Source organism: Scyliorhinus canicula, chromosome 14 (assembly GCF_902713615.1).
Source record: "Scyliorhinus canicula chromosome 14, sScyCan1.1, whole genome shotgun sequence".
Taxonomy (NCBI): domain Eukaryota; kingdom Metazoa; phylum Chordata; class Chondrichthyes; order Carcharhiniformes; family Scyliorhinidae; genus Scyliorhinus; species Scyliorhinus canicula.
The window spans coordinates 42592261-42619713 of NC_052159.1; the positions used below are offsets into that span (position 1 = coordinate 42592261).

Here is a 27453-nt window from a genome sequence, read left to right on the forward strand (position 1 = left end):
TCACTCACTCCCTCTCTCACACACCCCCACTCCCTCACTCACACCCCCACTCACACCCCCACTCCCTCACTCACACCCCCACTCACACCCCCACTCCCTCACTCACACCCCCACTCCCTCACTCACACCCCACTCCCTCACTCACACCCCCACTCCCTCACTCACACCCCCACTCCCTCACTCACACCCCCACTCCCTCACTCACACCCCCACTCCCTCACTCACACACCCACTCCCTCACTCACACACCCACTCCCTCACTCACACACCCACTCCCTCACTCACACTCACTCCCTCTCTCACACTCACTCCCTCTCTCACACTCACTCCCTCTCTCACACTCACTCCCTCTCTCACACTCACTCCCTCTCTCACACTCACTCCCTCTCTCACACTCACTCCCTCTCTCACACTCACTCCCTCTCTCACACTCACTCCCTCTCTCACACTCACTCCCTCTCTCACACTCACTCCCTCTCTCACACTCACTCCCTCTCTCACACTCACTCCCTCTCTCACACTCACTCCCTCTCTCACACTCACTCCCTCTCTCACACTCACTCCCTCTCTCACACTCACTCCCTCTCTCACACTCACTCCCTCTCTCACACTCACTCCCTCTCTCACACTCACTCCCTCTCTCACACTCACTCCCTCTCTCACACTCACTCCCTCTCTCACACTCACTCCCTCTCTCACACTCACTCCCTCTCTCACACTCACTCCCTCTCTCACACTCACTCCCTCTCTCACACTCACTCCCTCTCTCACACTCACTCCCTCTCTCACACTCACTCCCTCTCTCACACTCACTCCCTCTCTCACACTCACTCCCTCTCTCACACTCACTCCCTCTCTCACACTCACTCCCTCTCTCACACTCACTCCCTCTCTCACACTCACTCCCTCTCTCACACTCACTCCCTCTCTCACACTCACTCCCTCTCTCACACTCACTCCCTCTCTCACACTCTCCCTCTCTCACACTCACTCCCTCTCTCACACTCACTCCCTCTCTCACACTCACTCCCTCTCTCACACTCACTCCCTCTCTCAGACTCACTCCCTCTCTCAGACATTCACACCCTCTCTCATAGACACTCACTCCCTCTCGCACACACTCACTCCCTCTCTCACATACACCTCTTCTCACACACACTCACCCCCTCTTCTCACACACACACCCCATCTTCTCACACACACACTCGCTCTCTCAGACACACTCACCCCTCCTCTAAAACACATACTCACATGCTCCTATCAACACACAGTCACCCCCTCTCACACACAGATGCACACACATACCCCTCTTACTTACACGTACCTCATCTCTCACACACATACTCATCCCACCTCTCTCACACACATATTCACCCTCCTCTCTCACACATGCAATTCTCTTAGGCCCGACCACCCTCCGCTCTCTTATATGCGTCTCTTGAAGGCCCGAATCCCACCCGGTCTCCCACACCTCTCCAAGGCCCTTCATCACCTCTTTTTGCTGCCTGCTCCCTGCTCAAGATCAATACCCGCTCTTGGCCATGGGCTTTTCTTCTTGGCAACAGTGAGATGGAATAAATCAAATGGGCCAATCAGAGAGAAGCCTCTCAGATCACTGGATGCTGATTGAATGACAACTAGCCTATCAGCATCCAGTTCGAAGAGGACTTGCTTTGAAGGGCCTATTTCATTGCTGTAATTATATGCCCTAAATGTACTATATTGGAAAATACCTGAAAACATAGGAAGTGTGAGCTCAGGATACATCCTTGCTAATTCATTTGACAGTTGAGACAATGATACCGAATACAGATGAGGTAATGGACCATGCGTTCCAAACATAATACTATCGGGTTTCTGCTCAGCCAGCTTTTTGGAATACAGGAATAGTTTTGCTTCCAGAATCTGAAAAAAGAGAAGATTGCAAAACCAACTGTTAGAGTGAACTCAAACTGCATGTCACAAATACAATATATATGTTATTGTATACATTCTGGACTGATTACATGATATTTATGTCTTCTGTTAATCCTGGATTAGAATTGTTGCATTTGAGGGTTAAAATCAGGTGGCTGGGGTGGGATGGTGCTCAACTGGGGAGAAGCTGAAAACAGATTCATGAATTATGATGCACAATTATAAATGTCCATTGCATCTGCTGCAGGCAGCCTGCCAACCTCTTGTACCCCACAAATTTGAAAGGTTGCTATGTGAAACCAATAATAATCGTGTAATTAAATGCCTGCCTGAGTAGCGGGCACAAGTTCATGCAAGGACATCATCACTGAAAGCTAGCCTGTAGTAATTAGTTAACTGGGAGGTGCATTTTGGCTGAAGAGGCTTACAGTTACTGTGGGAGCCTCAGCAGGAAGAGAGAGTTGTTGCACAATAGGGGACAGAGCATGCTGTAAGGTTTTCTGATGCTGCAGTGGATGTCTTGGTGGAGGAGGTGGAGAGATGGTGTCATCGATTGACAAAAGGTTATCCAGACAAATTTTGCTACAGATGTTTTTTTGAAATTCATTGATGGGATGTGGGTGTCGCTGGATGGGCCAACATTTTTTGCCCACCCCAATTGCCCTTGAGAAGAAGCTGGTGGTCAGCGCCTTTCCTGAACCGCTGCAGTCCCTGTATTCACGATATATTTCCAAGTCAGGGTGGTGAGTGACTTGGAGCGGAACCTCCAGGTGGTGGGGGTTCCCAGGTATCTGCTGCTTTTGTCCTTCTAGATGGTCGTGGTCGTGGGTTTGGAAGGTGTTGTCTAATGAGCCTTGGTGAGTTACTGCAGTGCATCTTGTAGATTGCGCACACGGCTGCCACGGTGTGTCGGTGGTGGAGGGTTTGAACGTTTGTGGAAGGGGGAGCAATCAAGTGGGCTGCTTTGTCCTGGATGGTGTTGAGTTTCTTCAGTGTTGCTGGAGCTGCACTCATCCAGGCAAGTGGAGAGCATTCCATTACACTTCGGACTTGTGCCTTGTAGATGGTGGACAGGCTTTGGGGGGGGTCAGGAGGTGAGTTTCTTGCCGTAGGATTCCTAGCCTTGACCTGCCCTAGTAGCCACAGTACTTTTTTTTTACATGTATTTTATTGCAAACATGTATCAAAACAGGTTACAGCGAACAAACACTCCAGGAAACATGCTTCCTACAATCAACTATACAGCCTGTACAGACTTTTCCTCTTTTTCACCCCCCCTCCCTCACGACGAACAGCCCCTCAAACACGGTCACAAACATCCCTCACCTTTCCTCAAACCCCCTGAAGAGCCCCTTAACTCATACTTTCTCTTCTAAAATCGCAGGAAGTCGTACAGGTCACCAAACCTATCCGCTACCCTCCGGTGGCGATGCCGACCACCACTCCAGCAAAATTCGCCGCCGTGCAATCAGAGAGGCGAAGGCCAAGGCATCGGCCTTCCTCCTCTCCAGGAGCTCCGGCTTCTCTGAAACCCCAAATATCGCCACCAAAGGGTCTGGGTCTACCTCCTCCTCCACTACCTTGGCTAAGACTACAAACACCCACCCAGAATCTTCCCAATTTTTCGCAACCCCAAAACATGTGCATGTGATTCGCTGGCCCCTGCCCACACCTCTCACACTCATCTCCTACTCCCTGAAAGAACCCACTCAGTCTCGCCCGAGTCATATGCACCCTGTGCACCATCAGGCTCATCCTTGCTCATGAGGAGGTCCCGTTTACCCTACGCAGTGCCTCACTCCATGCTCACCAGTTAATCTCCCCTCCCAACTCCGCTTCCCATTTCTCTTTGATCTTCACCACCCGCTCGCCTCACTGCTCCCCCAGCCACTTGTATATATCCCCAATTCTTCCCTCCCCCTCCACATCCGGGAACAGCAGTTGCTGGGGAACCCCCTCCAGACCATTCGCGCAGTCACTAACCTGCAGATATATGAACTCACTCCCCCTCAGCAGCTCTACCATCTCCCTTAGCTCCTCCAGACTGGCGAACCCTTCCTCCAAATACAGATCCCTCACCTTGACCAGCCCCACTTCCTCCCACCTCCTGTATACACTATCCACCCCTCCCGCCCCGGTTTAAACTCATGATTCTCGCACCGGTATTAGCACCGGCATCCCTTCCACCCTAAAATGCCTCCTCAACTGATTCCATATCTTCACCATGGACTGCACCACCGGGCACCTTGAATATCTACTCGGAGCCATTGGCAATGCTGCCCTCACCATAGCCCTCAAACTAGATCCCTTACAAGATTCCTCCTCCATCCTAACCTACTCTACCCCTTCTCCTTCCCACCACCGTCGCACCTTGTCCACATTCGCCGCCAAATAATAATGAAGCAAGTTCGGCAACGCCAACCCCTCTTGCTGCCTCTGTAGTAGGATCCTCCCCACCCTCGGCACCTTCCCCACCCATACAAAGTCAGAAATTATCGTGTCGACTTTCCGAAAAAAGGCCTTTGGTATAAAGATCAGGAGAGCTTGAAAGATAAACAAGAACTTCGGCAGAATATTCATTTACACCACTTGGACCTGTTATGGGCCAGGGTTTAGAGAACCCCAAAATGTATCATGGAGTTCACCTGACCCACAACTTTTAATAGATTGTGGTATGGGGAGCACACGGCCCACTCTACAGGTGTGGTACAGCAGAAATGGAAAAGTACTTTTTAAAGCAAAACAATGTTTATTCTATGAACTCAAGTTAACCTTTTTAAAACAGACAGTGAACATCTTAGCAAACATTAATTCAAGTACAACCCCCAAAGAATACAACACTAAGTAATCCTTTAAGCTTTCCTTTTAACATCCATAAGACTTAAAACACCTTTTACCAGAAGCACATCAGGTTAAAGTCACTACTGTTATTAGTTTTAAATCACCAGGATCGATTTACAGCCATTAGATTACAGAGAGGCTCTAATACACCTTCTGGCTGTGACTGCAGCTATTCAGCTCTGAAAATGAAACTAAAACACACCCTGCAGTAAACAGCCTAAAACGAAATTAAAAAGCTGACAGACAGCCCAGCTTCACCCACTCTCTGACATCACTGCAGTAATACACACCCATTTATTAAAGGTACTCTCACTACAGATATTTATATATACACCCATTTACAAGCACCCATTTCTTAAAGGTACTCTCACATGACAGACCCTCCCTGCCAGCGTTAAGTGCAGTGTATCCCATCTCTTAAGATCCTACCTAGCGTCCTCCACCAGCTTTGTTAAGTTCCACTTGTGGAGCCCCATCCATTCCCTTGCTACCTGAATCCCCAAATACCTAAACCTATCCCTCGCTACTGTAAATGGCATCCCCTCTAAATTAGCCCGCTGTGCCAGCTCATTCACCGGGAATACCTCGCTTTTCCCTACATTCAGCTTGTACCCCGAGAACCCTCCAAACCTCCCCAGCAGGACCATAATCCTTCCCATATTCTCCAATGAATCCGAAACATACAGCAAGAGGTCATTGGCATAGAGCGACACCCGATGCTCCCTCTGTCCCCTCATAATCCCCCGCCACTCTGCCGACCCCCTGAGAGCCATCGTCAATGGCTCTATGGCCAGCGCACACAGCAGCGGTGACAGCGGGCATCCCTGCCTCATACCCATGTGTAAGTCAAAGCTTTGCGAGCTCTGGCCATCATTTGTTCTCACCCACGTCCTTGGTGCCACATACAGCAACCGTACCCATGCCACAAATCTCAGCCCGAACCGTCCCAAAACCTTGAACAAGTATGCCACTCCACCCGATCAAATGCCTTCTCCGCGTCCATGGACACCACCACCTCCGGTACCAGAGCTCCCGATGGATTCATCACCACATTCAACAGTTGTCACATTACTCGCGAGCAGCCTGTCCTTCACAAAGCCTGTTTGATCTTCTGCCACCATCCCGGGGACACACTCCTCCATTCTCCCCGCCAACAACTTAGCCACTACTTTCACATCCGTGTTCAATAGTGATACGACCCACATTTCACCGGGTCCTTCCCCTTTTCAGAATTAGTGGGATTACTGCCTGCGTCATCGTCTCCGGCAACTCCCCCGTTCTCCAGTACTTCATTAAATGCCCCCAACAGATGTGGTGCCAGGTCCATCGCAAATTCCTTACAGAATTCCACCGGGTACCCATCCAGCCCAGGGGCCTTCCCTGACTTCATACCCCTGATACCATCCAGCACTTCCCTCAGCCCAAGGGGCTCCTCCAGCGCCTGCCTCTTTGCTTCCTCCACCTGGGGAAATTCCAGCTTGTCCAAAAACGGCCCCATGTCACTCTCCTCCCCTCCCAGGTCTGTCTCATAAAGTCCCTGGTAGTACTCCTTAAATGCCTCATTTATCTTCCCTGGCTCTGACACCACATCCCCAGCCTCAGTCCGTATCTTCAATATTTCCCTGGACGCAGCCTGCCTCCACAGCTGGTGCGCCAGCATGCGGCTCGCCTTCTTCCCATACTCATGTTGCACCCCCTTGCCCTGCATAGTTGCCCTACCGCCCTCCCAGTTGTCAGCCTGTCAAACTGCCCCAGCAACGTTTTCCTCCTTGCCAATCCCTCCATGGTAGGCACCCTCAAATATTTCCTGTCCACCTCCACTATCTTGCTCACTGTGGTGATATGAGTGGGAGCACTGCCATTGGTGCAGAGCATTGGTTTCCCATTGGCTCTGGCTAGTCATGTGCCTCTTGTCTGATTGGCTGGGAGTAGTCATGTGACTGCTCACGGGCTAACAACTAGCTGATTAAAGCCACAGTTTGGATCTTCTTTGTGTCTCGCGTCCAATTGATGGTACATCAATTTAATCAGTTAGAATTTTGGAATGGAGCTACGCATCAAGCCTGACTGCCTCCACACCAGCCCACATGCTTCAAATGCGCCTGCAATCTTTAAACATTGGCAGGCGTGTTTCAACAGTTACCTGACAACTGCAGCCAGCAAACCCACCAAGGAGCAGAAACTCCACATCCTCCACTCGTGCGTGGGCACGGCGGCATATTCAATGATTGAGGACGAAAGCGATAATGATGCGGCCATGGATATCCTGACACTTTCTCCGGCCGGTCAACGAAGTATACGCACGGCATCTTCTGATGACTAGACAGCAGTTCCCTGGTGAGTCACTCGACGAATTCTACCAGGCCCTCACAGCTCTAGGGAGAATGTGCGCCTGTCCCCAGGTTTTGGCGACCGAGCACATGGAACTTTTAATTAGAGGCGCTTATGTTGCCGGCATGCAATCCTCCTCTATCCGCCAACGATTGCTGGAGAAGAACGCCCTCAGCCTAGCTGAGGCACGGACCCTTGCAACCTCCCTGGAGGTCGCTGACCTGAACACCCGCGCATACGCCCCCGGCCGTGCAGCAACCCCCTGGACATCGTGGCACGCACCACCCCCGTCCTCCGCCGACTCCCCCCCCCCCCCAGGCCTGCGCTGCGGGTCGCTCTGACGAGCTATTGGGGCCCCGCTGCTATTTTTGTGGCCTCTCCAAGCACCCCCGCCTGCGCTGCCCGGCCGGCTCCGCTCTGTGTAAGAGCTGCGGGAAGAAGGGCCATTACGCGGTGGTCTGCCAGACCAAGTCGGTCGCTGCTGTTCCGCGCAGCGACCGCGGATCGCCCCCCCGGGCCCCGCGCCGCGCACCGACCTCTCCGGCCCGCCTCCCGGCCCTGCAACAGGCCCACGGTCCTCCTGACCCCTGCTCCCGGCTGCCCCGACCGGCCCGCAGTCGCCGCTGACACTGCCCCCAGCTGCCACGAGGTCCCCACGGGTACCGCCATCTTGGGCCCCGGACGCCACGTGCGGGTCATGGGCGCGCCATCTTGGGGCCCCGGCTCCACGTGTGGGTCCTGGGTACCGCCATCTTGGGATCCCGATTCAACGTGCGGGTCCTGGGCGCCGCCATCTTGGGCCAACACGGAAGGCCCTGCCAGCGTTTACTCTGCCACCGAGGATGACCTGGAATTCTCGCCACGACTTGCTTCCATCACTCTCGACCAGACTACGACCCAGCTCAACGAACACAAGACGAAATGCCTACTGGACTCCGGGAGCACAGAATGTTTCGTCCATCCCGACACGGTAAGGCGCTGCGCGCTCCCCATCCACCCAGTTAAGCATAAAATCGAATTGGCCTCGGGTTCGCACTCAGTCCAAATCACCGGGTGCTGCATAGCGGATCTCACGATCCAGGGAAGGGTTTTCAAAAACTTCAAACTCCTCATTCTCCCCCGTCTATGTGCTCCAGCACTCTTGGGCCTGGATTTCCACTGCAACCTGCAGAGCTTGACCTTCCAATTCGGCGGTCCTATTCCCCCCCTTACTGTCTGCAGCCTCGCGTCCCTCAAAGTGGACCCACCTTCCTTGTTTGCTAATCTCACCCCAGATTGTAAACCTGTCGCCACTCGGAGCAGACGATACAGTGCCCAGGACCGGACCTTCATCGGGTCCGAGGTCAAGAGGCTCCTTAAGGAAGGAGTTATCGAGGCCAGCAACAGTTCCTGGCGAGCCCAAGTGCTGGTAGTTCGGACTGGGGAGAAAAACTGGATGGTCATCGACTACAGTCAGACATCAACAGGTTTACGCAGCTGGACGCGTACCCTCTCCCCTGTATTTCCGACCTGGTTAACAGGATCGCGAAAGACAAAGTCTTTTCCACGATGGACCTTAAGCCCGCCTACCACCAGCTCCCCATCCGCGCGAGTGACCGCAAGTAAACCGCGTTTGAGGCAGATGGGCGCCTCTACCGCTTCCTCAGGGTTCCATTCGGTGTCACAAATGGGGTCTCGGTCTTCCAACGGGAGATGGACCGAATGGTCGACAAACATGGGTTACGAGCTACCTTCCCGTACCTCGATAACGTCACCATCTGCGGCCACGATCAGCAGGACCATGACATCAACCTTCAGAAATTCCTCCGAACCGCGAAACTCCTTAATTTAACCTACAATAAGGATAAGTGCGTGTTTAGCACCGACCGTCTATCCATCCTCGGGTACGTAATGCGTAACGGAGTGATAGGCCCCGACCCCGAACGCATGCGCCCCCTGATGGAACTCCCTCTCCTCAACTCCCTCAATCGCTGCCTGGGCTTCTTCTTCTATTACGCCCAGTGGGTCCCCAATTACGCCGACAAAGCCCGCCCCCTCATCCAGTCCACCTCTTTTCCATGGTTGATAGAGGCCCGCCAGGACTTTAGCCGCATCAAAGCGGATATCGCAAAGGCCACGAAGCGCGCTATCGACGAGTCCCTCCCATTCCAGGTCGAGAACGACGCGTCTGACGTAGCTCTGGCGGCCACACCCGTGCCCTTCTTCTCTGGAACCCTCCACGCTTCCGAAATCCGCCACTCCTCGGTGGAAAAGGAGGCACATGCCATAGTCGAAGCTGTGCGATATTGGAGGCACTATCTGGCCGGCAGGAGGTTTACTCTCCTCACAGACCAACGGTCAGTGGCTTTCATGTTCGATAATGCACAGAGGGGCAAGATCAAGAACGACAAGATCTTGCGGTGGCGGATCGAGTTGTCCACGTACAGCTACGATATCTTGTATCATCCTGGGAAGCTCAACGAGCCTTCCGATGCCCTATCCCGCGGTACCTGCGCCAGCGCGCAGATTGACCGCCTCCGCTCCCTCCACACGGACCTCTGCCATCCAGAGGTCACTCGTTTTTACCATTTTATTAAGACCCGCAACCTGCCCTACTCCGTTGAGGAAGTCAGGACCGTCACCAGGGACTGCCACGTCTGCGCCGAGTGCAAACCACAGTTCTACCGCCCCGAATGAGCGCATCTGATCAAGGCATCCCGCCCCTTTGAACGTCTCAGTATAGACTTCAAGGGTCCCCTCCCCTCCAACAACGGTAACACATATTTCTTGAGTGTTATCGACGAGTACTCCCGCTTCCCTTTCGCCATTCCCTGTCCCGACATGACCACAACAACCGTCATAAAGGCCCTCCTATCCATCTTCTCCCTGTTCGGTTACCCCGCGTACATCCACAGTGACCGGGGGTCCTCCTTTATGAGTGACGAACTACGTCAATTCCTGCTCAGCAGGGGCATAGCCTCTAGCAGGATGACCAGTTATAACCCCCGGGGTAACGGTCAGGTCGAGCGGGAGAATGGCACCATTTGGAAGACCATCCTGCTGGCCCTACGGTCCAGAGATCTCCCTATCCCCCGTTGGCAAGAGGTCATCCCCGACACCCTTCACTCAATCCGGTCTCTCCTCTGTACTACCACTAATCAAACACCTCATGAACGTCTTCTTGTTTTCCCCAGGAAGTCGTCCTCAGGATCCCCTCTCCCGACCTGGCTCGCCACTCCCGGGCCCAACTTGCTCCGGAAGCACGTGCGGGTGCACAAGTCCGACCCGTTGGTTGAGCGAGTCCAGTTACTCCACGCCAACCCGCAGTATGCGTACGTGGAGTATCCCGACGGTCGTCAGGATACGGTCTCGCTTTGGGACCTGGCACCCACCGGCGTGCGGCCCTCTCCTCTTTCATCAACACCCCCCCCACCCCAATTCCCCCCAGCTCCCCCCGGACCCAGCGCATATACCCCCCCTTCCCCGATTACAGCGTCTCCACCACCGGCCCGGGGTACGGAGACACATCTACGACCGACGCTCCCGGAGGCAAGGACGACCATTGGCCCAACGTCACCGGCTCCACTGCGACGGTCCCCCAGAACATCATGGGCACCCGACAGGCTGATCGTGACCATCTGATGCAACCATGGGACTTTATTGGACTCTATTGTAATTTTGTTTGCATCCTAATGTAGTATGTAGTATTGTTTATTTTTTGCCATGAGCCAGTGGGCAGCCCATATCTTCGATTATCTCTACTTATATCACCAGTCCTTGCCCCCCCCCCTTCAACCCTTTCTCCACAAGGGGTGAATGTGGTGATATGAGTAGGAGCACTGCCATTGGTGCAGAGCACTGGTTTCCCATTGGCTCTGGCTGGTCATGTGCCTCTCATCTGATTGGCTGGGACTAGTCATGTGACTGCTCACCAATTCGTCGAGAGGCAAGTAGACCCCGCCTCCGAGGCGGGGTATAAGTACTCAGGTTTCCCGGCGGTCGGCCTTTCTCTGTAGTCGACCACCGGGCTAACAACTAGCTGATTAAAGCCACAGTTTGGATCTTCATCGTGTCTCGCATCCAATTGATGGTACATCACTCACTAGACAGTCATGCTCCTCCCTTCTTTCCCTAGCTGCATGGGCCTTAAACAAAATAATTTCCCCCCAGACCACTGCCTACAGTGCTTCTCAGGGGCTGGTTTAGCACACTGGGCTAAATCGCTGGCTTTTAATGCAGACCAAGGCAGACCAGGAGCACGGTTCAATTCCCATACCAGCCTCCCCGAACAGGCGCCGGAATGTGGCGACTAGGGGCTTTTCACAGTAACTTAATTGAAGCCTACTCGTGACAATAAGCGATTTTCATTTCATTTCATTTCAAAAAATGGCCGCCGACACCTCCCCATTCTGGTTCACTCCACATACTCCTTAATTGCCGCCCGCACCTTATCACAGAAACCTCCATCCGCCAACAGCCCCGAGTCAAACCTCCACCCCGGCCTTAGCTCTTGTCCCAATCTAAACCGAATCTCCAGCCAGTGGGGCGCATGGTCCGAGGTAACTATCCCCGCATAGTCTGCCCCCTCCACCCCAACCAAAATCTCCCGACTCACAACAAAGTAATCAATCCTCGAATACACCTTATGGACGTGTGAAAAGAAGGAATACTCCCTTCCCCCTGGGTTCTGAAAGCACCATGGATCCATCATACCCATCCTCTCCATAAACCCACCCTCCAGCTCCCTCGCCATTTGTACCCTACCCTTCATCATCTCAATTTGGGGGATACACATTTACCAACACCACCGGTGCCCCTTCCAATACCCCACTCACAATCACATATCTCCCACCCGGATCCCTCACCTCCTTGACACTCACAAATCCCATTTTTTTGCTCATTAAAATCGCCACTCCCCTCGATTTTGAATCAAACCCTGAGTGAAAAACCTGCCCGACCCACCCCTTCCTTAACCTAACCTGGTCCTTCACACAGAGGTGCGTCCCCTGCAGAAAGATCACCCCCGCTTTCAAGCTCCTGAGGTGCGCAAACACCCGCAACCTTTTAACCAGCCCTTTCAATCCCCGAACGTTCCACGTTACCAGCGGCTTATGCCTCCAATCCCCTCTACCATCTGTCATCGTAGCCACAGTGTTAATATGGTTAGTCCAGCTCAGTTTCTGCTCAATGGTAACCCCCAGGATGTTGATTATGGGGTATTCAGCAATGGTCCCAGGGTCCATTGGTGCTGTGAAGTAACAGTGCTATCGTGTGTTACCATGAGTTTGCGATAGTGGTTGGTGAGGGTTTAAACTAAAATGGCAGGGGGATGGGAACCAATGCAAGGAGTCAGAGAAGGGGGAACGAAGGTCAAGAACAGAATGACAGAAAAGGAATAAGACAAATGGTAGGCAGAGAAATCAAGAGCCAGAATCAAACAGAGCCACAGTGAAAAATAATGGGAATTGGACAAGGAACGTTGAAAAGACAAATCTTAATGCCTTAATGCACAGAGCATTCACAATAAAATGGATGAATTAATCATACAAATCACGTTGCGCAAGGCCTCTTGGGGAGGAGGGACCATAATATTATAGTATCTTTCATCAAGATGGAGAGTTAATTCTGAGACTAAGGTCCTGAATCTAAAAGGAAGCTACCATGGTTTGAGGCATGAGTTGGCTATGATGGAGTGGGGAATGTTACTTAAAAGCAGGACGGTGGATAGGCAAGGGCAAACATTCAAAGAGCGTATGGATGAACTGCAACAATTGTTCGTTCTCGTCTAGTGCAAAAATAAAATGTGAAAGGTGGCCAAACCATGGCTTAAAAGGGAAATTGCAGATAGTATTAAGTCCAAGGAAGATGCAAGCAAATTGGCCAGAAAAACCTGTGGATTGGGAGCAGTACTAGTGTACGGTTGCGGGAAGCATGAAAACTGACTGTAAAAGCTTCGATAGGAATGTGAAGGGAAAAAGATTGGTGAAGACAAATGGAGTTCCTTAAAGTCAGAAACAGGGGAATTTATAATGGGGAACAAATAAATGGCTGGCCAAATAAATACATTTTTGTACTTTGCTTTCATAAAGGAGGACACAAATAACCCATACCAGAAATTCTGGGGAGCACAAGATTTAGTGAGAGTGCCCCTAGAAATAGTGGATGCATTGATGGTCATCTTCCTAGATTCCACAGACTCTGGAACAGTACCTACATATTGGAAGGTAGATAATGAAACCCCATCATTTTAAAAGGAAGGTAGTAAAAAAACAGGGAATTATAGACCAGTCAGCCTGACGTCGGTAGTGGGGAAAATGCTAGCATCCATTATCAAAGATTTAGAAGCAGAGCACTTGGAAACTAGTGGCAGGATCGGACAGAGTCAGCATGGATTTACAAAAGGGAAATCATGCTTGACAAATCTACTGGAATTCTTCAAGAATGGAACTAGTAGAGTTGACGAGGTGGAGCCAGTGGACGTGATTTGTTTGGACTTTCAGAAGCCTTTCGACAAACTCCCGTTAGTTAGATTAGCGTGTAAAATGAAATTGCATTGTATTGGGATGGTGTATTGAGAGGGATGAAAAACGAGTTGGTACCACAGGGATCAGTGCAAGGACCCCAAATACTCTCAATATATCTTAATGATTTAGATGAGGGAACTAAATATAATGGGCGGGATTCACCCCTACCCGGCGGGGCGGGTGGTCCCGGCGGGACGGAGTGGTGTGAACCACTTGGCGTCGGGCTGCCCCAAAGGTGCGGAATCCTCCGCACTTTCAGGAGCTAGGCCTGCCCCGGAGTGGTTGGTGTCCCGACGGCCAGCGGGAAAGGGGATTGGCGCCACACCAACCGGCGTCGAAGGGCCTCCGCCAGCCGGCGCATGTGCAGGAGCGCCAGCGCGTGCTGGCGTCATCCCCGCGCATGCGCAGAGGGATTCGCTTCCGCACCGAGAATGGCGGAGGACCACAGCCTCCGGTGCGGAAGGATAGAGTGCCCCCACAGCACAGATTCGTCTGCGGATCGGTGGGCCCCGACTGCGGGCCAGGCCACCCCATGGGGTCACCTCCCGGGGCCAGATCCCCCCGCGACCCTCCCAAGAACCCCAGAGCCCACCCGCGCTTCAAGGTCCCGCTGGTAAGGGACCTACTCTAATTTACGCCAGCGGGGCTGGCAAAGAACGGGCGGGACTTCGGTCCATCTCGGGATGGAGAATTCGGTCAGCCTCGGGGCCCATTGAGTCGCGCCGGACCCCGCCATTCTCCGAAGCAGGTGGCGCGACTCACGCCTGGGCAATTTTTGGGGGGCGGGAGAATTAGGAGGACGGCGGGGGCGGGATTCACGCTGACCCCCGGCGATTCTCCCACCCGGCGGGGGGTCGGAGAATCCCGCCCAATATCTTTAAATTTGTAGATGACACAAAGTTGGTTGGGAGGGAGAACTGTGAGAAGGATGCCAGGGTCCCAGGGTTGATTCCCACTTGGGTCACTGTCTGTGTGGAGTCTGCACGTTCTCCCTGTGTCTGCGTGGGTTTCCTCCGGGTGCTCCGGTTTCCTCCCACAAGTCCCGAAAGACATGCTGTTAGGTGAATTGGATACTCTGAATTCTCCCTGTGTACCTGAACAGGCGCCGGAATGTGGCGACTATGGGATTTCACAGTAATTTCATTGCGATGTTAATGTACGCCTACTTGTGACAAATAATATGATTATTATTATAGTTTCACCTCATCGACACTCTTAACACTGTTGCAAGCCTTATATCCACATTTCAAAGTTGCACACACTGCTAGTTATTCAGCTGTGACAACTGGACCACCTAATCACTTGCATCACACTCAGTGACACACTTCCCTCTCCCTTGCAGTACAAGTGGAGACATTGCTAGAGCCAGTAGGCACTAACTGGTGGAACATGAAGGGCTGCATTTCCTTACCATGAGGGAAGAAATGGTGCTTTGCATTATTGGAATGGCCATCATTGGACTGTGGTTAGCAATGGGTTTTGAATGATTGAAGACTCTGGTTGGGATTCTCCGACCCCCCGCCAGGTCAGAGAATCGCCCGGGGCCAGCGTCAATCCCACCCCCGCCGTGTCCCGAATTCACCGCCACCCGAGATTCGGCGGGGGCGGGAATCGCACCACGCCGGTCGGCGGGCCCCCCGCGGCGGTCGGCGGGCCCCCTGCGTCGATTCTCCAGCCCGCGGTGGGCCGAAGTCCCACCGTTGACAAGCCTCTCCCGCCGGCGTGGATTAAACCACCTCTCTTACCGGCGGGAGCAGGCGGGCGCCGGGCTCCTGGGGAGGGGCGCGGGGTGATCTGACCCCGGGGGGTGCCCCCACGGTGGCCTGGCCCGCAATCGGCGGGCGGGCCTATGCCATGGGGGCACTCTTATTCCTCTGCCTTCGCCATGATCTTCCCCATTGCGATGGTGGAAGAGACCCCCTCCCCTGTGCATGCGCCGGTATGACATCAGCAGCCGCTGACGCTCCGGCGCATGCGCGGACTTACGCCGGCCGGCGAAGTCCTTTCGGCCCCGGCTGGCGTGGCGCCAAAGGCCGTTCACGCCAGCCAGCGGAATGGGAACCACTCCGGCGCGGGCCTAGCCCCTCAATGCGTGTTGGAGTGGCGTGAACCACTCCGGCGTCAGGCCGCCCCAAAGGTGCTGAAGTCTCCGCACCTTTAGGGGCCGCCTGACGCCGGAGTTTTTCACGCCACTCCAACACGCCGGGACCCCCCCGCCCCGCCGGGTAGGGGAGAATCCCGGCACTAATCTTCTGTGTTTTAGTTATCTTCTCCCTCAACACACAATCTCTTCTGAAACATTAGTTGTAGATGATGAAAACATCCCTCTTGCTTTCCACATCATTTCCTTAACCCACCCATGTGCCTTTCTCCTTTCAGAACCCCAAGAACGCCAACCTGGCCAGGCAGTGGTGGAAGACTAAGAGGCAGAAGAGCAGGGAAGATAGTGAAGCAAAAACACCATCACTCACTCTCATACTCACTCAGAGTACAGGCAGGGTTCTTCCAGAATAGTCCATGCATTGGAAGCATTTCTTCATCACCTCAATAATCTGCTCTATCACATTTCACGTAGCAGCATGCTGTCCCCACATGCACTGGACTTATGAGCCCTGTCATCAAAGAATAGTCATTGTTGTCCAGTGGCTCAAATGCAACTGGCACAGTGGACTACCACAGAATGAAGGGATCATAATTGTCATCAGGAGGGGACTTCCGGTGGCGGCATGTAGGAGGAGGTCGCACGCTGGAATGCTCCTGCTCGAGGTTTGATTTTTTAGAATTTAATGCCCGGTGCCAGGGGCAATTTTTGCTTAAATAAGTGCAGGAAGACGTAAGGAAGATAGATGTCCAAACCCCAAAGGAAAGCTGCCATGAAGAAGGGCGAATAAAGGTTCACCGTTGAGTGAAGGAGTCGGCTCGGCACTGGAAGGATGGCAGAGGCTGGGTCGTTGGGTGGAGCCACACTATTCACGGCAGAAAAGATGACCAAGGTGGTGGTTGTGGAACTTGAAAAACAGTTTACAAAGCACATGGAGGTGATGAGGAAGGAGATGATGGCAGCATTGAAGGTGCTGGTGGAGGAGACGATTGCCCCGGTGAACCCGGCGAAGGTGCGGGAACAGGGTGAGAAACTGAAAGGAGTGGAAGAGGCCTTGCTGAAACACAGTGATCAACTCACCTTGATGGGTGAGGAGCTGCAGAGGCTGGTGTAGGCCAACAAGAGTCTGCGCGCAAAAGTGGAGAACCTAGAAAACAGGGGCGTGATTCTCCAATAATGGGGCTATGTCCCCACGCCCGCGGAAAAACGCACGCAAATCACTCTGGACTTACCTGGAGAAAGTCCAGAGTGATTTACCTACCTGGAGGGGGCTAGAAGGGCCCCGAAGTGCTCCTCACAGCTCCAGCTGCCAATATGGGGCCCTGCAGTTCTGGTCGGAGGTCCGCGCATGCGCACGGCGGCCTCTGTCGGCCACCTCGCACGACATGGCCGACCCACACCACGGACCTGCACCAAGAAGATAGCTCCCCCCCCCCAGATCGCGCCGCTTGCGGATCGGTGGCCCCTGATCGATAACTGACCGTCCTGGTGCCCCCCCCCCCCCCCCCAGGATGCCTGCGGACTGAGTCCATAGCCGTCTCATCGAGTGGAACAATGAGAGAACCACGCCGGCGGGAACTCGGCCAGCTGCACTCGGAGAATCGCCGCGGGGGCCTCTTTCAATGGCCCCCGACCGGCAGTGAGCGACCTTGCGCGCCTGATTGCCGGCGATTCTCCGGGGACCGGAGAATCGCGGGAGCGGCGTCAGATCCGATCATGGATTTACACCCATTCTCTGCCCCCGCGCCAAGCGCGATTTCGCCACGGAGGCTCAGAGAATCCCGCCCCAGATCTAGGCGGCAAAATCTGAGGATTGTGGGCCTGCCTGAAGGGCCCAAGGCCGACTGAATATTTTGCCAAGATGTTGGCGGAGCTGTTGAGGGAGGCAGAAGATCCCTCTTGGTATAAACTGGATCGGGCTCATAGGTCGTGGAGGCCTAAACCAAAGGCGAATGAGCCGCCTATTGCAGTGACTAGTTGTTTCCGTAGGTACCGTGTGAAGTGAAGGTCCTGTGTTGGGCAAAGCGTAAGCGGGAGGTGCAGTGGGCTGGAGCTGGTATACGTATTGTGATGAATGTTATCAGTAGCTGATATAATGGTACCTTACCATTAATACATTGGCCCTTTAAGACCGGGTTTGGAACCCTGGGGGACTCCGCCTCCAGGAAACGGTATATAAGATAAGGCTCACTCAGGTAACATGTGATGAGCACACTTCTCGGCTGCTGTACAGTTCTCAGATGATCAAAGCCTTTGAATCATCTATCTTCTCTCCTGTGTCGTGATTGAAGGTATCTCAATTTAATCATCTGATACATCAAGATGGACAGCGCTCTAAAGCCGGAGAAACTCAACCTGGACGCTCGGTCTCCGGAAGTCCCGGAGATTTTTAAATATTGGCTGCGGTGTTTTGAGGACTATATTGACTCCTCAGCGACTGAGGTCGACGGCGCTCGCAAGCTGCGTTTACTACATGCTTGGGTGGGCCACCAACTCTCCTCCGCGATCGTAAACGCTGCAAACTACGAGGCTGCGGTCGAGATACTGACAAAATGCTTTGTGAAGCCGATTAATGAGGTACACGCCAGACATTTGCTCTCAACCTGCAGCCAGCGTTCCGGGGAAACTATGGACGAGTACGTGGAGAGACTCACTGTGTTCGCGAGGAACTGCAACCATAAAGCAGTGACGGCAGAAACCCACATGAACTTGCATATTCGCGATGCCTTTGTCTCCGGTATCAGGTCCTCGTACATCCGGCAGCGGCTCCTAGAAGACGGGGCAAAGGATCTGCAAGGCACGGTAACGCACGCCTCTTCCCTAGAAACGGCCCACCATAACCTTCGTACATACTCCACGGACCTTGCAAACCCCTCTCGATCCCCTCCAGACTTGGCCACGCTACAGGCCTGCGCCGTACGGCGATCCGCTCACTCCGGGGGTTCCCCATGCTATTTCTGTGGGCAAGGTCAGCACCCACGGCAGCGTTCTGGAGGGAGAGTAGAGTTTGGAGAGAGGGAGGGGGTGAAGGGAGGGAGGGGAAGAGTGTGGAGACTGTAAGGAGCGAGGGGAGAATGAGAGGTGAGAGAGTAGAGACTGGAGGGAGTGACTGAAGGGAACAAAGGGGAGAGTGTGAAGACCGAGGGAGTGAGGGGAGAGTGTAGGCTGGAACAAATGAGGGGGGGGGGGAGTGTGGAGACTAGAGAGAGGGAGGGGAGAGTGTAGGCTGGAACAAATGAGGGGGAGAGTGTGGAGACTAGAGGGAGGGAGGGGAGAGTGTAGGTTGGAACAAATGAGGGGGAGAGTGTGGAGACTAGAGGGAGGGAGGGGAGAGTGTAGGTTGGAACAAATGGGGAGAGTGTGGAGACTAGAGGAAGGGAGGGGAGAGTGTAGGTTGGAACAAATGAGGGGGAGAGTGTGGAGACTAGAGGGAGGGAGGGGAGAGTGTAGGTTGGAACAAATGAGGGGGAGAGTGTGGAGACTAGAGGGTGGGAGGGGAGAGTGTAGGTTGGAACAAATGAGGGGGAGAGTGTGGAGACTAGAGGGAGGGAGGGGAGTGGTTATTTAGGCTGGAAGGTGCGAGGGGCAGCTTGTGGAGGCTGGGGGAAAGAGTTTTGACCTGGAGCCTTGGGGATCCATGGTGAAAAGTAGTGACCCTGGGACTAAAATGAATTAAGAACCGATGGGATCAGGTGGTGCTCTCAAACATGTACTGTAAAACAGAACAATTTATTTTCTTTAATGAAAAACTGAATAAATCAGATAATATTTAAGTAAGTAATGTCCTTGTATATTTCAATGCAGGTTGCTAAGCGTATTTGATAGCTTTAAGTTTACTGCGGTGGCTTTGAGCTGTGCTGGGATAGATTTGCACGCGCCGGGACAACTTTGAGCATGTTATCAAACTTGATATCAAATTATTTTTAAATAAGAGCTATTGATGTCAAATTGTAATTGAGAGCATTGAGTACACATGAAAGTAAAAATTATGTCAGAATGTTCTGATCGGGAGAATTATCCCCTGCTGGTAAAACAGCTCATTGTTTCAATATTTATAGTTATACTCTGCAAGATTTCACATGGATTATTTTATACCTGCAAAAGCTGCATTGATATTTCATAAATATCTCTGTCTGTGTCAGAAGCTTTAAAAAGCACCAGGTTCAGCAGTGTCACTATATCATGTGGATAGTTCCTGGGAAGAAAATTGAAAATATTTCACAACTCACTATAAACATGCTTGTTGATATTTAAACACAGCTTCAACATCACCAATTCAATAAATAAAATAATCAATATTCATTTTCTTTCGATGTTGAATAAATCTCAGGAATGCCAAATATAACACAAAATGCTGAAAATACTCAGTAGTACTGTTCTAACTACGGGTCACTGACACAAAATATTAACTTTATTTCTAGTTCCACGGGTGTTTGAAGACCTCAGTAATTCTAACATTTTTTGTTTGAAGTTCAGATTTCCTGAATCCACAGTATCACTGTGAATAACCCTGAATAAGTCTCTATAAGTTTTATGAACATGCTGCAACCACAGACCAATACATCTTCTTGTAGTATTTGGTTCCCAATACCACAATACTGCCATATTGCATCAATCAATTATTTAAGTTTGCTGAGATATTAGCAATTAGTTTGACTTTTGGTAATAGTTTAAAATGCACAAAATCGACTTGGGCACCTATTAGCTAACTCCTGATTTCTTTTTCTATTGATGACAGTCAAACTGAAAATCGGGAGAGGTTTCCACTGTTTCAGTGAAGTTTTTGACTTATAAGTTTTTGCAGCCAGGAGAAGCAAGGTGCCCAGAAGCACTCTGCTCTGCATTTGCACCTCGACCTCCCAGTAGCTATTTGTGGGCTGATGTGGTCTTCACGGTACCAAATATTGAATTGGTCCACATCTGGCAAGGTGCAGCACATCTGTTTGGTGCCTGTTGCTGAGATTTAAATGAGATCTAAACTCAATGTAGTAAACTCAAACTTGAATGGGCAAAGCCTCCTTGCCCATTCGAAAGCAGGCGACTGAGACATTTCCCCCAGTTGGCTGCCGAAATGTGAAAATTTATTTTCAGTACCTGTCATCTAAAGCTAACTGGGAGTTTGTGAAGCAGACAAATAATTATACAAAGAGCACTAAAGCTTTTTAAGAGTAAGATGACACAGGAGTAAATCAGAAATACTAGGTCTGGCTTCTTGTATAGCATTTGCTTAACAGTGCCTAGCAATCTGAAGTTGATTACCTGCTTCCACATACAGTAGCAATTGCTTTGAAACATCCTGATGCCAACTGGTGAGATCCTGTGTAGCAACGATCCACAGCCCAATTGAAAAGGTTCACTTGGTCTGGATTTAGTTCTAGCAGTAATATCACAACTTCACAGCCAAGCTGATGGACCTACAATATCATAAAAATACTTTGAATCCCCTCAATGTGGCCCAAGACACATTATTATATATTATTACATTATTGCTTAAAATGGTTTCATTTTTTCATTTTCATATTCCTACATGCTATTTTGAATAGTCAGGTACTTCCGTTAAAATGATGTACTTTAGTGCAGCATGGTGGCACAGTGGTTAGCACCACTGCCTACAGCGCTGAGGACCCGGGTTTGAATTCCAGCCTGGGTCACGATCTGTGTGGAGTTTGCACATTCAATGTGTTGGCGTGGATTTCACCCCCACAACCCAAAGATGTGCAGGTTAGGTGGATTTGTCACGCTAAATTGCCCCTTAATTGGAAAAAAAATAATTGGGTATTGTAAATTTTTAAAAATAAAAATAAAATGACGTACTTAGAGGAATTTGACATGCAGTGTTTATTTGGTAATATTGCATTGTGTAATTTTCAGGCTTATGTTCATATGTATCTATAAATAAATAATGCTTAATTAGCCAGCCTTATTTGTGCAGATCTTCCAACGTTGCCTTTCAAGAAAACATACTTTTACTCAGGTTCTGCATGTGAACAGCTGTCTATTTACATCTTTTAACCTCATGTGTAAAGTTAAAAAGTTGTGTTAAAAAAATTATTTTGCAAAACCATAACATTATTTCTTTTGCACTCATTATTAATAAAAAAACTTCACAATTTCCTTACCCGTAGATCATGACATGCCAAAATATTATCCAACCATTTATAAAGGTATCCATCTGGGGAGAGTCCCACATTGTCAAACACTGGGCCACAGCATAATACAGCTGACATCGCCTAAGAAGTAAGAGGAAAAACAAAAAAAATATTTTATAATAATCTTTATTAGTGTCACAGGCAGGCTTACATTAACACTGCAATGAAGTTACTGTGAAACGCCCCTAGTTGCCACATTCCGGCACCTGTTCGGGTGCACTGAGGGAGAATTCAGAATGACCAATTCACGAACAAGCACGCCTTTCGGGACTTGTAGGAGGAAACCCACACAGACACGGGGAAAACATGCAGACTCCGCACAGACAGTGAGCCAAGCCAGAAATCGATCCCGAGGCCCTGGCGCTGTGAAGCAAGAGTGCTAATCACTGTGCTACCATGCTGCCCCAACAACTGACAAGTCATGCTCAGTTATAAGTTATTTTCCAGTGAAAGTTTAAGTTTTACATTAACATTTCAGTCTCAGAATATTTTCAGTTTCTGTTAAAACATAAAACAAAAAAGAGTGGCTAAATAAACTCTGCATATCAAGTCCTTCAGAAGATGAGAAGGGAGATTTAATAATGGGAGATGAGGAAATGGCTGAGGAACTGCACAGTTTTTTTGGGTCGATCTTCACAGTGCGTGACACAAATAACATGCCAGTGACTGATGGAAATGAGGCTATGACAGGTGAGGATCTTGAGACAATTGTTATCACTAAGGAGGTAGTGATGGGCAAGCTAATGGGGCTAAAGGTAGGAAAGTCTCCTGGCCCTAATGAAATGCATCCCAGTGTACTAAAAGAGATGGCTAGGGAAATTGCAAATGCATGAGTGATAATTTACCAGAATTCACTCGACTCTGGGGTGGTCCTGGTGGATTGGAAATTAGCAAACATGACACCACTGTTTAAAAAAGGAGGTAGGGAGAATGTGGGTAATTATAGGCCAGTTAGCTTAACTTCGGTAGTAGGGAAGATGCTGGAATCTATCATCAAGGAAGAAATAGCGAGGCATCTGGATGGAAATTATCCCATTGGACAGACGCAGCATGGGTTCATAAAGCGCAGGTCATGCCTAACTAATTTAGTGGAATTTTTTGAGGACATTACCAGTGTGGTATACAACAGGGAGCCAATGGATGTGGTATATCTGGATTTCCAGAAAGCCTTTGACAAGGTGGCATACAAAAGGTTGTTGCATAAGATAAAGATGCATGGCGTTAAGGGTAAAGTAGTAGCATGGATAAAGGATTGGTTAATTAATAGAAAGCAAAGAGTGGGGATTAATGGGTGTGTCTCCGGTTGGCAATCAGTGTCCCTCAGGGATCAGTGTTGGACCCATAATTGTTCACAATTTACAGATGATTTGGAGTTGGGGACCAAGTGCAATGTGCCCAAGTTTGCAGACAACACTATGATGAGTGGTAATGCAAAAAGTGCATAGGATACTGGAAGTCTGCAGAGGGATTTGGATCATTTAAGAGAATGGGCTAGGGTCTTGCTGGTGAAATACAATGTTGACAAATGTGAGGTAATCCATTTTGGTAGTAATAACAGCAAAAGGGATTATTATTGAAATGATAAAATATTAAAACATGGTGCGGTGCAGAGGGACCTGGGTGTCCTAGTGCATGAGTTGCAAAAAGTTGGTTTACAGGTGTACCAGGTGATTAAGAAGGCGAATGGAGTTTTGTCCTTCATTGCTAGAGAGATGGAGTTTAAGACTAGGGAGGTTATGCTGCAACTGTATAAGGCCTCACCTGGAGTATTGTGTTCAGTTTTGGTCTCCTTACCTGACAAAGGATGTACTGGCGCTGGAGGGTGTGCAGAGGAGATTCACTAGGTGAATCCCAGAGTTGAGGGGGTTGGATTACGAGGAGAGGTTGAGTAGACTGGGACTGTACTCATTGGAATTTAGAAGATCTTATAGAAACATTAAAATTATGAAGGGAATAGCTAAGATAGATACAGGCAGGTTGTTTCCACTGGTGAGTGAAAGCAAAACTAGGGGGCATAGCTTCAAAATAAGGGGAAGGAGATTTAGGACTGAGCTTAGTAGGAACTTCTTCACCCAAAGGGTTGTGAATCTATGGAATTCCCTGCCCAGTGAAGCAGTTGAGGCTCCTTCATTAAATGTTTTCAAGATAAAGATAGTTTATTGAAGAATAAAGGAATAAAGGGTTATGGTGTTCGGGCGGGAAAGTGAAGCTGAGTCCACAAAAGATCAGCCATGATCTCATTGAATGGCAGAGCAGGCTCGAAGGGCCAGATGGCCTACTCCTGTTCCTAGTTCTTATTGGAGTGAAGGAGTAAAATTACAAAGGGATTAAATAGGTTAGATATCAAGAAACAATTTGCTCTGGTGTGAGGAGGAGATCCAGAACAAGATGTCACCATCTGAAAATTTAAAGTTGACATTTAGGAGTGAAATCCAGAAGCAATTTCTTGCCGAAAGGGAGGTCGAAATCTTGAGCAAGTCATTCAGTTCAAGGGCAGTTATGGGTGGGCCTTGCCAATGGTACCTACACCCTGTGAAATAATGTATTTTTTAAAAATGCTACATTTCTAGCACATTCTTTATACCAGAAAATCTCAAAAGGATGCTCCCAACATTACTGTTATTTTATTTTTACTCCTTATTTTGAGACTGTGCCTTCTATTTCTAGATCCCGCTACTAGGGGAAACATCCTCTCAGCATCTGGCCTGTTGAGCCCCCTCAGAATTTTATATGTTTCAATCAGGTCACCTCCCACTCATCTGAAACCCAATGAATCTAGATGCAACTGGTTCAATCTTTAATCATATGACAACCCTTTCTTCCAGAAATCAACCTAATGAACTTTCTTTGATCAGTCTCTAATGTAACTTGTAACTGAGCAAGACTTGTCAATTGTTGGGGCAGCACAATAGCACAGTGGTTATCACCTTTTCTTCACAGCACCAGGGATTCGGGATCGATTCCCAGCTTGGGTCAGTCTGTGCAGAGTCTGCATGTTCTTCCCGTGTCTGCATGGGCTTCTCCCACAAGTCCCGAAAGACTTGCTTGTTAGGTAAATAAGGAGGCCCAAAATTATATGCAGTACTCTTCTGTGTGGTCTCACCATTGCTCTGTACAGTTGAAATAAAACTTCCCTACTTTTATACTTCATTTCCCTTGTAATAAAGGCGAACATTCCATTTGCCTTCCTCGTTACTTGCTGTGCGTGCACGCTAACCTATTGCTTTTCGTGCTTGAGGACACCCAGATCTTTCTGTATTGCAGAATTCTGTACTTTCCTCTACTTAAGTGACATTAAGTTTTTCTGTTCTTGCTTTCAAAGAGGACAATTTCAAGGGGTGGACTCCCCATTGCCCATTCGGGTATCGGAATTCCTGATCGGGCGGAGAATGGGGCACTGGGGAAAAAGCAAGTTTTGTATCGCTGCAATGATCTGATCCCCCGTCGGTGGCCTCAGTGCACTACCCACCCCGCATTGGCGGGAGGATGCAAATCACCAATGTCATCAATTTCCATTTGATTAAAGGCCTGGAAGCCAAGTCTCCATCCCCTCGCCCCCTCAACCCATTTTGCACCAAGCCCCACAGCGGGCAATCATCCAGGCAGGATGCAAGTTTGCCCAAGTGTGATAGTGATGCGGTGGACCTGCAGTGGGCCAAGGAGGTCAGTGCATACTCAGGGCCCCCTCCATCCTCACCACGGCAATGAGAGGTCATCCCCCGCACTCCCCACCACACACGAGGGTGAACCCACAGACCCCTTTCGTCAGATCTCTCCTTCAGACCCATCATCAGAGATCCCAATCAGAACCCCATTATAGACCCTCGACAGAGACCGCACCCCAGAGACCCCATCAGTCACCCCTGCCAGGCAGCCCAGGCAGTACATGGCACAGGTGGCACAGCTGTGCATGTGCCAATGATTAGTGTGCCGGGGCGCTCTGCCCACAGAGGACGGCCGCCATGGGATTCGAAGGCCATGGGGCGTGGTAAGTAGCTGGCTGCCTCCACCTCAGATGAGCATCCTGAGGAGACATTTAGATGTAGTGGTAGAGCTAGAAGAGTAAAGCACATTGAGGATAACTGAGGGCACCGGGGAAGGGGGGACAGGGTTGGTAGGGGGTGGCGGCGGGCTGCACCTTGGGAGAGTGGGGACCTATACTGAACAATAAACACGCTTGTGCACAACCAGTAGCATGCCTCTATCACTTTCTTCTGCAATGCATCACCACGTGCAGGTGATGGGTGTGAGTGGGTACTCAGCAGATGGGCAGGGGTCAGATAGTGGCATAGATTGAGGAGCACCAGCACCCAGCTCTCTGCGGGTTATCATCACCCCCCTGCCTTCGACAGTGACCCGCGGATAGTGCCGACACTGAGCCAGCACCTGAGAGTGATGTGACACATACTCTGGGAGGGTGGGAAATGGGGGTAGTGGGTGGGTACGGTTATGGACCAGGCCACACCCTAAGTGAATCAGGCGGGTATGTCGGCCTCTCTGGCTTTCCTGGCCTGCCGGAACCTCATCGCTGCCGCCTGTCCTGCAGCCTCCGGCTGTGCCTCAGGTTCCTCCATCGTCCTCCAGCCTTTGCTTGTCCAGCGCCTCCTCATCAACCTCGTCCCCCTTCTCCTCCTCCTTGGAGATGGCCACATGTTCGTCACCAACCTCCAGTTCGTCGCTCCGCTGCTGTGCAAGGTCGTGGAGGCCACAGCAGACCACAACAAAGGAGACCCTCCGGGCAGTGTACAGGAGTGCACCACTAGAGCAGTTGAGGCATCAGAACCTCATCTTGAGGAGTCCGATCCACCGCTCAATGACAGCCCAGGTGGCTGCATGGGCCTCGTTGTACTGAATCTCTGCTCTGGTCTCCTGCCTCCGCAGTGGCGTCATAAGCTAGGTCCTCGATGGATATCCCTTATCCCCAAGAGCTAACCGGCTATCGTGGGGTGCTCCTCGAAGAGGTCAGGGATGACCGACTGCCCCAGGATATAGCTGTTGTGTACGCTCCCAGGGAAACGTGCACGCATGTGCATTATCTTCATCGCAGACGAATTGTATGTTGAGGGACTGGAACCTCTTTCGGTTAACATAGGGCACCCCCAGATGGCCCGGTGAACGCAGGGCAACATGCGTGGTATCTGTGACTCCCTGGACCTGAGGCATCCCGGCGATGGTGGCGAAACCTGTTTCCCAGACATCCTGTTGGGCTTGGTCCATGTCAAAGTGGATGTAGTCTTCCACCCGGGCATACAGGGCATTTGTGACCTGCTGGATGCACCTGTGGGCGGTGGTCTGTGAGGTATCCACAGGTCCCCACTCGAGCCCTGGAATTATCCTGTGGCATAAATGTTCAAGGCTGCAGTGATTTCACAGCCACCAGGAACGGGTGTCCTCCTCCTCCTCCTGGTGCCAAGTTTGCGTGGACAAGGCACAGGGTGCTGCACTGTTTCCTTGTTGATACAAAGCCTCCTACAGCACACGCTGTCCAACATCTGTTGAAATGACCACCCTGGGCCGTCGCAGGACTCCCCATCTGGGCCCTCTCTGGCCTGATGGGCGGCCGGGACCTCAGGGTGTGGGGCGGGTCTGGCGCATGGGCCGCTGCCTTGAG

At 50.9% G+C, this 27453-nt stretch overlaps 1 protein-coding gene across 4 annotated transcripts in view; it reads right to left on the minus strand.

The window, feature by feature from the left end:
* LOC119977793 (protein furry homolog) overlaps positions 1 to 27453 on the minus strand; it is a 483675-nt gene that overhangs the window by 204291 nt on the left and 251931 nt on the right. For all 4 annotated transcript variants that reach the window (XM_038819004.1, XM_038819002.1, XM_038819003.1 and 1 more), the window contains exons 28-31: positions 21813 to 21923; positions 20953 to 21107; positions 19789 to 19888; positions 1734 to 1905 (exon numbers count right to left, since the gene is read on the minus strand). In XM_038819004.1, coding sequence (XP_038674932.1) covers positions 1734 to 1905; positions 19789 to 19888; positions 20953 to 21107; positions 21813 to 21923 — 538 coding nt within the window. The remainder of the gene's footprint in view (positions 1 to 1733; positions 1906 to 19788; positions 19889 to 20952; positions 21108 to 21812; positions 21924 to 27453) is intronic.